This window comes from Strigops habroptila, chromosome 4 (assembly GCF_004027225.2).
Source record: "Strigops habroptila isolate Jane chromosome 4, bStrHab1.2.pri, whole genome shotgun sequence".
Lineage (NCBI taxonomy): Eukaryota > Metazoa > Chordata > Aves > Psittaciformes > Psittacidae > Strigops > Strigops habroptila.
This window is the reverse complement of record NC_046358.1, coordinates 47,887,234-47,900,578: the sequence shown is the minus strand read 5'-3', so window position 1 is coordinate 47,900,578 and position 13,345 is coordinate 47,887,234. Positions and strand designations below refer to the sequence as shown.

Here is a 13,345-nt window from a genome sequence, read left to right as displayed (position 1 = left end):
TCAGGAAAAGAGACTTGAAGGCGCCTAAGAGTTTACTAGAGAAATTAGTTGTCTATGGAGGAAGTTTCTTCTGAGCCCTCCTATTGAGAGATTGATTTACGGCTAGAAGCATAAGCGTTTTATAACCCTTTTTGAAAATAAAGTACCAGGGATGCATCATATTTTTAAGCATTGGCCTCAGCAGTATCTTGTGGACAAGAGTTCTTCTGGTTCATTCTATGAAATGCCTGTCTTTACCAGTTTTAAATGAGTGTCCTTGTTCCTCTCACTAGCTATGTCCTTGTTCTCACAGTGAGGGCGGATGCTGGAAGAGGTGGGGGAACCAGAGCAGAAGCTACACAAACTGCACAACATATTACTGAAGTGAATGGGGTTCACAGCTGATTGCTCAAAACATGGATTTCTGTTTCAACAGCTGCTGAATGATAAGAACGGTGGCCTGAAAGAGAGTTCATGTTTTGCTTGCATTAACTGGATGTTATTTGGACTTGTGAATCAATCCCTCCCTCACCTTCCCAGCCACTTACAGAAGGGACCTCTAAACCCTTCAGCGGGATGAACAAGACCAAGGGAGCTTTTGAGAGCCCAGAATTTTGGAGCCCAGGTCACACACAGAGCACCTCCTTGACCAGTGGGGCACCACCATTGGCATTCGGCCAGCAGGCCATGGACAAAGCCCTGAATGCAATCCTTATTGTGGCCCTCTTCGTCATCATGGTGTCTCTGGGGTGTACAATGGAGATAGCCAAGATCACAACTCACCTCCGGAAACCCAAAGGAGTGGCAATTGCGGTAATAGCCCAGTACGGCATCATGCCCTTGACAGCATTTGTGCTGGGCAAGCTCTTCCAGCTGAGTGCTACAGAATCCCTGGCCATCCTCATCTGCGGCTGCTGCCCAGGGGGAAACCTCTCCAACATCTTTAGTCTGGCACTGAGAGGGGACATGAACCTCAGGTAAGGAAAGCTGAGTACATGCTCATTGCCCAGGCCAATGTAGTCATATGACTGGTTCCGAAACTAACTTAATCAACATTAGCAATCCCCAAGAAGCTGAACAAAGGCTGAATTATGAAGTTTAGAATATTTTTAAAGAACCCATATTGCTCAATAGGTAAATTTGTCCCCGTTTTACAACAAAATGGGATTTTCTACCTTTCTCTGAGGCATATGGCATGCTGCTCTTGGTGAGATGGGTGCAGGAACACTTTTTCATCTCCACATAGCAGTACAAACAGTATATACATGTTATATTGATCCATATAGCAGCATATAGTTCTGTGTAAACTGAACACGCTGCCTGAAAAGGCTGCATCAGTGAGAAATGCTGAACTAGCAGAACACCATTCTCCAACAAACCCTAGTGATGAAACAAGATCCAGGGTGAAAATATGAAGTATCACTTTCTCTGTCCCTGGTGAATTTCTGAAATGTGAGCTGTACCCACAACAAGGGTCCTTTCTGAGTTTGTGTAGAACTTGAGTTATCTTCTCCTTTATTCATATCACATCCTTCTACAACCTGATGGTAATGTTGGGGAAATCTCAGTAGCAGGTTGGGAAAGAGCAAGGTAAAGCCTTATATTAAAACCATGCCTCCTGGTTAGCAGGAAAATGAGCATGTTCAATTTTAAAAGTGGCATTCTTCTACTGAGGAGTCCTTTCTTCACCTCAGCATTGTAATGACCACATGTTCAACGCTCCTGGCAATTGGACTAATGCCTCTGCTTCTGTACCTTTACTCGGGAGGACTATATGAGGGTGATTTGAAGGGCAAGGTACCTTACAAAGGAATAATCACTTCCCTGGTGCTAATGCTAATCCCCTGTGCTATCGGCATAATCTTGAATGAGAAGAAACCACAGTACACTGGCGTTGTCATCAAGGTAAGAAGTATCCTGTGCTAGTTGCCTTTCAACTAAGGGCCTCAGGGGGGTTTTAAAAAATAGAGGCATAGAAATATTAACTTCTTTAAGGCATGCCACAAATCAGTGAAAGGGTTGAGGATAGAACTCAAGACATCCACTTCACCTCTTTAATCATTAAAATATTTGCCCAAAGAGAAGTCCTCCACCTTTTCCAGTCAAACAATATTTTTCAAGCAACTTCCTACCTTGCTCTCCTTTGTTGGCTTCAGTTTTAACTCAGTTTTCTTTGGCTACAAGCAGCACTAATGAACCACATAGGCACTGCCCCCAACTCCTGTTGGAACCAAAGCAGGCCCCAGATTAAACAAAAAACCAAAAACCAAACTGCCAAAACCAACCAACCAAAACCCCCACCCTGCTGTTCTCAGAGGTCTAGCACAGGGCAAAAGTGATATCCCAGAGCTGCTGCTTATATCAGAGACATTTATCCAGCAGAAGCCACTAGATGGCTAAGCGCCCACTTATGCCTGGAATCATCTCCCTGCCTCCTTTGTACATCAGGCATTTAAACAGCAAACAGGAAATCCAGATAACCAACTACACCACTGTGTAACTCTAGAGCTCCACTAGCAGTAACCAGATTGCTGCTAACAACTTTGTGAACCTGGCTTTTGTAGGTTTTTTTCATTAAGGTTTCATCTCAGAGAAACTAGGACCATGTATGGCAAGAAATGAGCGCCAAGACTTAGTAACAAACCTGAAAAAATTACTTTAGGGATCACTAATCTCTAAGAAGCATGGGAATCCAGGAGGCAGGCTAGAGCAGATGCAGGAGGACCAGAGTTCTTCAAAGGTCTCTTTACCCAGCACAGGGCAGTGATGACTGGACTGTTTCAAAAGAAGCTTTAAAAGCCCATCATAACAAGGCGACCTACACTGGCCCAACTGACCCCTGGGTCATGTTCCTTTCTGACAACACCAGCCTTCCCTTTATCTTCTCTACAAAATAGGAATGGGGTAGAGACTTGCTTTTAAGAAACACCTGGGAAACTCCATCCAAATGGAACTCCCAAGTGGAGTTACATGCAGGAGAGCTGTGTATTCTGCCTCCCAAAATTCCCCAGCTCCTTCATCTGCCAAATCACCAGACACCAATGAGACAATACGAAAATATAGCTGCCACCTTCCACACGTGCTGTAGGCAGGCTCTATCTGCGAGTGAAGTGGTTTCCTCCCTACCTGCTTTGAGTGGACTAGACTCAAAGGGACATGGATAGAGACACATAGCAATGCCTGAGAAACAAGTGGCTGGTGGAGCAAGCACCAGTCATTTTGCATATAGACCAGAAATGTACTTAGTTATTTAAGGTGTCTATAGGTAATACCTCAGAATGGTCTCTTGGTGATTACTTGTAACATATATGTCCATGAAAGACACTTACGCACTCTCACTATACACTTACATATGTGAGGGAACCAGGCACAGCTGTTTCCAGTAGCTGAGGGAAGTTTTCCTTGGGATTTCTCTCTCGTCCATGACGTGACTGCTTTTATTTCAGGCGGGGATGGTTTTGCTGCTAGTGTCATCTACTGCAATAATTGTTCTGTCTGTGGCAAATATGGGAAGTGATATCATGGTTGTCTTCTCACCATCCCTCCTGGGATCTTCTGCCTTGATGCCTTTTATTGGATTCCTGCTGGGCTATGTTCTCTCTGCAGTCTTCAAGCTTAATGACCGGTATGTTCCTCCAGTCCCCACTTCCCTCACTACCTGTTGCCAGAAGGAACAGATATATGGCACCTATGGTGTATGGAGCAATAGTGAAAACGTGGGTTTCAACATAAATGTAGTTCTGAAGGGTAAACACTGCAGACTCCCAAAACAGGCCCTAGGAGTACAAGCAGACACACTGCACACTGGTCCCAAGTCAATAACACCCAAACCTTGAGTGGGGAAAGAAATTAGTTCTACCTCTGCTTGGCTCATCAGAGAGGAGAGGAATAGCTGGAGCAGGTTTATTTGACATGGGTGCCTGACCACCACAGAAGGGATGGAGGGTTCACTGAACAAGCAGAGGTGTGGTTTTGACTTAAGGTCACTAGTGACCTGCCAAGTACACATTACCAGCCTCTGCTCTTGGTAATGAAACTGGGGGAAGATCAGAATTAATAGCACTAAACAGAAAATCAACTAATTGGGAAATACCAACAGAGACCAAACCTCAAGTTTTCTTAAACACAACTATTCCTAAGCCGGTAACTACCTCAAGCCAGTCAGTGCTTCCAGCTGCAGCCCCAGGAATTCAGGATGGAAACCCTGCATATAAAACCCACTCCTTCCCTTTTCTATCCTACCTAATTTGGGTAGGAAGCCCCCTAGTCCTCACTATTTTTTACCTGGACACCTTGGACTCCTCTTTTCACCTGGGAAGCAGATTCCTTCCCCATGGGAAGTTGCAGAGCCCAGAGCAGGACCTAAGGCCTCCAAACACCATTAAGCACAAAGTCCACATTTATAATGTGATCTGCCTCTGCCCGTTGCAAAGGGATCATGAGGCAATCCCTTCTAGGGGTCCCAGTATTGCTGCTGATAAAGTAGCTTTCAGCGCAAGCAAACGCACAAAGCATTATAACAGCAAGGTGGGCAGGGTTCTTTTGAAGTTGTTTGAAAGTGGGTGAAATTTGTAATCTGTTCAACTTTTCCTGCCTCAGATGCAGGCGGACAGTGTGCATGGAAACTGGCTGCCAGAACATACAGCTTTGCTCCACTATCCTCAAGGTTGCCTTCACCCGAGAAATCATCGGCCCCCTGTACTTCTTCCCACTACTCTACTTGCTGTTCCAGCTCGGAGAGGGACTTCTGCTCATCCTGGTCTTTAGGATCTATGACAGAATAAAGAAACGAAGTGGCAAGTACATTTTGCTCCTGTATTTTGTACGCATTCCAATCCAAACCATATACACTTAAAATCTAACTATCAATAAATCACTGCTTTTTAGAGGCAGAATCCAGTTGCCTTTTAACTCCGGGTTACATACTCAACCCATCAAATACAAATCACAGTCAAAAACTCAGAGGTAACTGAAGACATTAGAAATGATGATTTCTTGCATCATCAGTATGTTTCATATAGCTATATACTATCAGTGCGTGGAGGTTTTCTGAGGCCTATGCTTAAACTAGAATGGACATCCTTCAAAAGCTATGACTTGCACTGAGCACATGCAAAGAACTGGGGTGTTTATGTGTGAATAAAACTACACGAGAACATTAGATACTTTTTAATGCCACAACAGCTTGCAGCAAAGCTGGGATTTGAGAGATTCACTGGAGGGTGTCACTTTTGGAGTGGGGGGAGAAAGAAGAGGACAGAACTGCCAAGTACTGCAGCTGAAGGAAGGAAACATTTGGATCTTTTGCTAGTAAAGTATATGAATAGATTCCAGCTTAATTAAAATACAGTATTGGTATAGATGTGAGGTAGACTTCTCCAGCTTCAGCGGGTCCATAATGCCAAAGCCCAGCTAAGTGCCTGGGAAGAAGGCTGGATTCCTACATGAGGTCTTCCACCAGTCAGCCCTCTGATGCTTCCAGACCGGCTTTCTCCAGTCCCTTGGGACAGAGAAACAGCTGAGCATCTGCTACAGGAGCTCTTTACCCGATCTTACAGCTTCATGCTGAAGGATGACTGTTAATGGAGAAGCAAAACCAATCCACTCAGTGTGGATCCTCAGGTATGCCTTCAGTGCAAAGCAGCTGGTATTGGAAACCGCCATACAAGTGCTTGCAAGACTGCTGTAAAAGGGTGACTCTCCAGGCTCCGAGACATAAAGGACTGAAACAAACTAGCTTAAAAGTTTTGGCAGGACTTCCAAGGTCCTTCCTTTTGCTTTAGATCACACAGCAACACCAGCTGCAGCTGTGTCACAATCTTTCCATAACTGGTTTCAGAACTGCCTATTCTCATGACATTTTTTTCTTCAGAGGCAGCAAAACTGCTCTGCGCAGGAGTGGATGCAGTTGGTGCTCAAGAAATGAAACCAGTGTCAAGACCCTGCAGAAACAGTGGGAAACCAGGAAAACAATACAGACGGACTCTGAAGCAGCTGCTATCACAACCCCTGCAAGCTCCACCTCCTGCAGCTGGCTTACAGGTCTCCAGCAGTTCTGTGTAAGACTTTTATCTATATGCTCATTTTATGCCGGACAAAGGGATTGCCACAGAGCTGTCTGCACCCTCATCGTTAGTTCCCAAAGACCTTGCTCCAGACTAAGCCTCTCTCTGCCTGCCTATGAGGGAGACTTCCAGTGACTTCCAAGTCATCATAACAACCCTTTGGGAGAGCTTCGGGCCACGCTCCCAAGTGACTGCCCCAGTTTTGCCCATATGAAAATCCCTGACCACATTAGTTCCCCGTTTTAATTTCCCTTACCTGTAATTATCCCACTGGCATATGTTTGAAGCAGCTCCTGAAGGCATCGCTGAAGATTAAGGTAATTTCTCTAACAAAGACCCAAAATGAGGTGTGAAAGTCTCTTGGTGAGCCGCCAAGACCCAGTATGCAGCTGAGCAGCCCCTGGACTGCTGGTCACTCGCATTTTCCAAAACCTGAGCAGTGCACAGTGTAACACAGCAGAAGCCACAAAAACCAAACACAGCGATGCAAACCGGCTTGGCACGTTGAGTTTGGATCCGGCAAGCTGTGATGAACCTTGAATGTGCCTTGTTCCAGAGAACTAAACACACCAGCTGTTCAGGATACCATGTAGCTACTGTCACCCTACAAATACGAGGGAAGACTTGCATTAACACTTCCAGTGTCCCAAGTATGACACTGAGACACTGGCACAGGCTATCCAGAGAAGCTGCAGCTGCCCCATCCCTGGCAGTGTTCAAGGCCAGGTTGGACGGGGCTCTGAGCAACCTGGTCTAGTGTGAAGTGTCCCTGCCCGTGGCAGGGGGTTGGAACTAGATGGTAACTTTAAGGTCCCTTCCAACCCAAACCATTCTATGATTCTATGAAATACGCATTGCAAGCTGGTGTAATCCATCTTGACTAAGAATAAACAGGCTTGTTTATTCTTAATAAATGCAGAATCGATTTCTGCCCAGAAGTTAATGTTTTAAACTGAAGTTTTGAAGCAGCCAGCTCCCCAAGTGAAGTGCAGACATCTGTTCATGCTGCTTACAAGACAAGCAGCGTGGTCAAAATGGAATTCAGAATATTTATAGAGCAGGTAGCACTTCATATTTAGCCAGAGGGAGGAAAGTGTCTGAAATCCCACGCCACTCCAATCATCGGGTGCCTTCAGCCCCCTGGGTTCCAGTTGGAGCCAAGTCCCATGACGCGCATGATCATTCAAGTTAGCAGGAAGGATCCACCGAGTTTGAGACAACACAGCTAACCTTACCCCTTACACCCACCAGATGAGCCTCAACACTGCCTCTGCACCTAGGGGCTAAACCCCTCTTCTACCACACCTCTTCAGGTGATCCAGCAGCCGAACCACCACACTGTTGGACATGAAGCCTCCTGCTCCCCAAAGCTGCCTACTAACAATCCAATTAACCATCCGTCAGCCCAACCCCTTTCCCCATGCCTGCCCCCAGGAGTGTTTGGCAGTTTGATACGGCACTGCTTTGACAGATTCACAAGGCAAAGCTCCTTCGCCCTCATGAGCCTGGAACACAAGAACTCTGCAACAGTGCGGAGAAAAGGCAGACACCAAGTGACTAACATCCCACAAGGCCAGACCTCGCTCTGAGCTGAACCACCCTGCATTTCCTAGGACCTAATCCAAAGCCCAGCCTAGGCTCCAAAGACCTTTTTAAAGCTTTCCATAGATTACTAGAGTAGCTTTGCAAAGCACTTCATGAGAAAACACACTATTTTTTCAAATTAAATTCTAAAGCTCTTTCTTGTCATTTGGGTGAGGGCTTAAGAAGCACAGGGACTGCAGAGTTGCTGCTCCTTGCAAGGCATAAACACTAAACCGCAGAGCTCCAGGATACCACTGCTGCAGTGCTCCCACCCACCAACTCCAAAACCCCTCCTCTTCCTCCGGAACGAGGACTAACACCTATGAAAATGCTTTACCCCCACCTCGCTGTTCCCTCATACACATGTGCACAAACACACCAGTGAAGTATGCTGACTACACCTGTCTTTAACATTCCACGCTTATTATCCAAAGTCATTAAAACCTCAATGACTTGTCCATTCCACTTTTTGCTACTATGACAGTAGGATTCTCCTTATTCCCAAGGTTCTTATTTCAGTATAGACACGTCTAAGGACATGGCACAATGTATTTAAAAGCAAGTTAGCTCTTCCCCATGGCCAAAACACTCAGTCAGCCATCACTTCGCTGCAGACCCATCTTTGAGAAGTATTTTAACACTGTCCAACATGAGGCACCGTCTCAAACACTTTATTAACACTTAAGAACACACTAGAAGCAGAGGCGTGTTTCTTTATATTTTATTTGAGCTATTTACTTCTTAAGTATCAAGAATTAGGGTGCTTTATAGAATATTATTACCACAGGGCAGTGAAATGGGCATTTTCTTAAGTGTAGTGCAAGTCATATTAAATGAAAAGCTTTTAAAATAAAGTTTTATTACCAGTACTGACCAGCACTCAATCTGCTGATCTATAGCTGAGACAATGGTCCAAAAGCACAAAAAAATACTCTCTGAAATAAAGCTTTATGTACAGCACATGTAGAGCTCTTAGATGCCTAAAGCTATTAGTTTAATTTGAAATATTAAACTAATGTTCTGAGTTGCTCTTCACAGTTGAATATACTGGGAATTAAATGTTCAGATGACTTTTTTTGGAGTACAAAAAATTTAAGTTGTCTGCTTTAGTTATAAAGAGCTCTGCCAATATACACAAACTATACACTTCAGACATTCACAAAAAATGTGAGCAAGAAAAGGGTTATCAAAAAACATTTAATACAATTAGTCAATAACCCTTCCCACCGTGGTCCACATCTACAAAGTTCTCCCATTCCTCCCCCCTCCCCATCCAAACCCTTCCCCGCAGAAAGTCACATACTTACCACAGCTTTTAGCAAGTATGGTTTAAAAAAGGGCCCCCATAACTGAACTATGAGCTCAGTTGCCACTGTCAACAGATCTGGATCTCGATCTAGACCTCTGCCGATCCTCAGATGACGGGGATTTAGATCTACTGGAAGAACCACGTTTCTGGCTTTTCTCTGGCACTGGAGATCTACTAACTGATCGAGACTTGCTACGGCTCCTACTCCTTGACCTGCTGTAAGACTTGCGGCTGCGGGAACGGGAACGGCTACGAGACCTGGATGAGCTTCTGCTACGAGACCGTGACCTGCTTCTGGACCTACTGAGGAAACAAAAGTGCACTGGTGTTAGCAATGAAATATGACGGACCACGACAATAACCAGGCAAATCACTGGTCTCCAGTTCAGTTGCCTAGTCACTGACTTCAAAGCTTTCTCAATTAATATTTAAGCGTTATTTGAGAGGATAGAAATCCGTACCTGTGCCTTTTGCTGCCTTCAATTAGTTTGATTTTCCTTCCATTAATTTCTTTACCAGAAAGCTTTTCAATAGCATTCTTTAAATCACTGTAAGAGGCAAATTCAACCACCCTACAGGAAAAAAAGCCAAAACAAAGCACAGAGCTCACTATTACAAGTGGTATTTTTGGTGACAGAGCAAAACATACTCTGGGAAATATAAACAACAACTCAAAAAAACCCCTCACTACTCAGTGTAGTCATTCCTTGTTATAACTCAAACAAGAATTGAAGAATTCCCCTCCCAAAATACAAGAGAATGCATTTTCAAAGGGTAGCTAAATTAAGCCATGAACAGCTGCTGAGCACTGAAAGTAGCCAGCTTCCCTCTCCAAATATGATAAAACAGTACTCTACAGCTTCCAAGAGGTGATGTTAGCGTCTTACCCTTCATTTAACTTAGGTCTGTGTGCATCTGCAAAGGTTACTTCCCCAGCTTGTCTCATGAAGTCTTTGAGATCCTAACACAAGACCAGTTACGTTATGCAAAGAAGTGACATTAATACTTATCTATACAAAACCAGATAAACCCAAAAGAAAACTTATGACTACTGGAAGAGAAGATGTTAGATAAATTACAAACATGGCAATTGCCATACTTGTATTCTACCAAAATTGAATTATCTCAATCAGGGCACGAAATAAATGAAAGCAGCATATTGCTTTAAGCAAAATGCTAATAAATTGTCTTAACATTAAGGAAAACATTAGTCTACAGAGACTATATAGATTAAATAAGAAAGAGAGAGAGAAAGAGAGAGAGAGAGAAATCAAGTACATTTGTATATTTAATGGATTGAGTGTGAAATACCCATATATTTTTGAACTATTTCAGCCTCCATTTACATTACAAGTCTTATAGGCATACAGAATTACATTTATGTAACACCAATTATTTTGTGCCCCATATGTCATTAAAAATATAGTTTACTTTACCTTTATTAACAATTCCCTAGGCTAGCCAAGCAGCAAACTGCATTAAGCGACCGGAGATACCGTCATGATTTATGCCCGACTGGCTCTTCGCCACCCACTTGACGAACACTACCCAGTCGATGGAAGCCATTAATCGCACTGCCCTCCCTTATTAGGAGACTACTGATGGATCCAGACATTCGCTATGCTTGATGTTACCAAGGACCACTTTACTGCGATCAGGATTCCAACGACCACCTAATTTCGTATCTTTCAACTCTTTTCGACCAGGACCTCTTTATTCGGAAGCGTTACAGGAAGAACAGCTCTCAACTTAGGAATCAGATCTCGTAAACGCTCTGGGATCGCTGCAATGTGGCACTTTAAGGAGTGCATCGATTACGTCTAGACCGGCAAACACAGATCTAGAGGTGGCCATGTGACATTGTAGGAGCTGACTGGAAAGTCAACCAGGCCCAACCAAGAGTGACCAAGACAGAACGATTAGGATAACCCACAGGCACTCCTCGTCATAAGGCCAACGACACAGATAGGCTGGCAAATAAAGGGTTTAATATGTGGTTAAAATGGATTTAAATAAACAAGAAAAAATAAATATATATCCTCAAACATATACATTTATTATTATAAATTAAAATTAACTAGTTAAAATTCAAAACATGTAAATTGCATTAATTAAAATTACATTAATTACATAAACGGTTTTAATCAATTAGATTTAATTTTAATTAATTATTTTACAAAATTATTACATTACATACCCATTAAATGAAGTCAAAATAGTTAATCGTGTTTCAACAAACCTGCCAGCTGACTCGGGAAGACAAATTTTCTACTATGAGGCGATTTTCTGTTCTTACAGGTGGAGCATTTCTGTTTGGAAATAAACAGTTACGGCTTTTATTAGTCATTACAATAACCAGCATCAGCATATCACCATTTCTACAACTCAACTCTCAGTGCCCCAAGTAATCTAAAACAAGCATTAAGTACTCTGTGGAGGGAGCATAAGATGACAAGCATATCTGAGAAGTTTTGTAATCCTCACTATCCTGCTGTCATACCAAACGATTGACTAAGAAGGCAAATACCTTTTGATATCCCATTCGAGCTCAATTTCTCAGATCAGATGAGCCTACAGTATTCTTTTTTAAACTACGCACGTTCAAAGCTATACATACCTCCTGTCACTGCGTGGACGGCGGCTACTAAAACGGTCAGAGTACCTCCCTCTGCCTCTACCCCTAGAGCGTGCTCTTGCATGCTCAATTGTAACCCTGAGGGGAAAAAAGAAACAAAAAACCATAAATTTTTTACATTTTTCTTCTTACATACTCCTTTAGTAATATGTTATTAGGAAAAAAAACCCACAAAAAAACCCAAAAAATTACGTTAAGCAGTATTAATAACACAACACAAGTTAAAATTGATCCACTTCTTATTTTAGATGCTTATATATCCATGAAATAAGGTACCTTACCTCTCACTACAAAGCTCTTTTCCATCCAGTTCATAGACAGCATCATCTGCATCCCTCGGATCCTCAAATTCCTGCAAAACCACCACAGCAAAACCACGAAAGTAAAAAAATTACATCTCCAAGAAATTAAGAAATGCATGTTTGCCACACAGCATACTTAGCTGAGCACTTTAATAGCATTATGTTTAAAAGTAGCTTCGTGCACATCACGCGTGCATGAGATTCGAGTGCCGACCAGCGGACGGGGACCGCCGAGCCCCGCAAAGGAGCGCACTCACCACAAACCCAAACCCCCTCTTCAGATCGATGTCCCGGATGCGGCCGTATCCTTTGAAGAACCTCTCCACGTCTTTCTCCCTGGCAGCCGGGTTCAGCCTCCCGATGAAGACGCGGCAGCCGCTCATGGCTGTGTGCGCAGAGCTCGCTGCGGGAGACACGGCGCCCGTCAGCGCCGCGGCCCTGCCCGGTGACTCAGCAGCCGCCCTCCCGCCGAGCCCGCAGCACGCCAGCGGCCCGGCCTCGCCCCCACTCCAGACCAATAGCAAGCAGCCAAGTGGACCCCGCCTTAGCCTGCGCCAATGGGAGCCCGACGTCCCGCCAGCAGCCCCGCCCACAACAAACCGACGCCCGCCGCGGTAGCAGCCCCCCGCCCGCGCATGCGCGCTGCCCCCTCCCACCGAGCAACAGAAGACAACAGAACGCCATTGCTCCGCCACAAAATGGCGGCCCGGGCCGCACCCAACGGCAACGCCACGGCGCCCGCTCCGCGAACAGCACCACACTGGAACAGAGCGACGAGAAAACCGCCTGCACAGCCGGAACTCCCTGCGCCACCGACGCTGCTCCCCGACGCCGCAGCGCCTCGCGGGGAGCCCGCCCGCGCTGTCACGAACCTGGGCTGCGGGTCTCGGTGTGGGCCGGGCCGAGCGGGGCGGTCGGCGCGCAGCTGGCGGGCAGCTCTGTCCTTCCTCCCCGACGTCCAACTACTCACTGTCGCACCGCCCCGCCGCTGCGAGGCAAAATGGAAGCGGCCCCGCGCGTCACCGCCGCCCCACGTGACGCTGGCGCGGCGCGGCGATTGGCGGAGGCGGCGGCCACGCCCCGTCCCTGGGGAATCTAGGTCAGGGAGGGGGTACCGGCCGGGGGGCGGTCGCTGGCGGCTCGTACCGCGCAACCGGGCCTTGCCGAGGCCGCTGGTGGCCTGGTTTTCAGCCCACCCGGCCTGGGTGAGGTAACCGGCGGTGGTACGCTAAAGCTGCGTGTGTGGGAGGACAGCCAACAGCGACGCTAATGCTGGTCCGGAGCGTGAAAAGCACAGCGTGTCACGTCATACACTTATGGAATGGTTTGGGTTGGAAGGGATATTAAGGATGATCCAGTTCCATCCCACCTGCCACGGGCAGGGACACCTTCCAGTAGGGCAGGTTGCTCCCAGCCCCGTCCAACCTGCCCTTGAACACTGCCAGGGATGGGGCAGCCACAGCTGCTCTGG

General features: G+C 45.7%; 2 protein-coding genes across 4 annotated transcripts; one reads left to right on the top strand and one right to left on the bottom strand.

The window, feature by feature from the left end:
• Positions 1–255: 255 nt before the first annotated feature.
• SLC10A1 (solute carrier family 10 member 1) lies at positions 256–5,905 on the top strand. Its single transcript, XM_030482233.1, has 5 exons — positions 256–956; positions 1,674–1,884; positions 3,426–3,604; positions 4,579–4,801; positions 5,852–5,905. Exons 1-5 carry the CDS (start codon positions 556–558, stop codon positions 5,903–5,905), a joined length of 1,068 nt encoding a protein of 355 aa, XP_030338093.1. The 5' UTR covers positions 256–555.
• A 2,196-nt stretch (positions 5,906–8,101) lies between these two features.
• SRSF5 (serine and arginine rich splicing factor 5) lies at positions 8,102–12,900 on the bottom strand. Of its 3 annotated transcripts, none has more exons than XM_030481704.1 (8): positions 12,747–12,900; positions 12,132–12,277; positions 11,854–11,924; positions 11,555–11,650; positions 11,177–11,246; positions 9,825–9,898; positions 9,399–9,509; positions 8,102–9,237 (listed from the first exon to the last, which is right to left on the bottom strand). In XM_030481704.1, exons 2-8 carry the CDS (start codon positions 12,255–12,257, stop codon positions 8,991–8,993), a joined length of 795 nt encoding a protein of 264 aa, XP_030337564.1. In that variant the 5' UTR covers positions 12,258–12,277; positions 12,747–12,900; the 3' UTR covers positions 8,102–8,990. The 3 variants fall into 3 exon arrangements, with proteins under 3 accessions (XP_030337564.1, XP_030337562.1, XP_030337563.1); XM_030481702.1 differs by having other exon boundaries at positions 8,102–9,240; positions 12,747–12,896; XM_030481703.1 differs by lacking the exon at positions 12,747–12,900 and adding an exon at positions 12,613–12,724 and having other exon boundaries at positions 8,102–9,240.
• Positions 12,901–13,345: the final 445 nt, after the last annotated feature.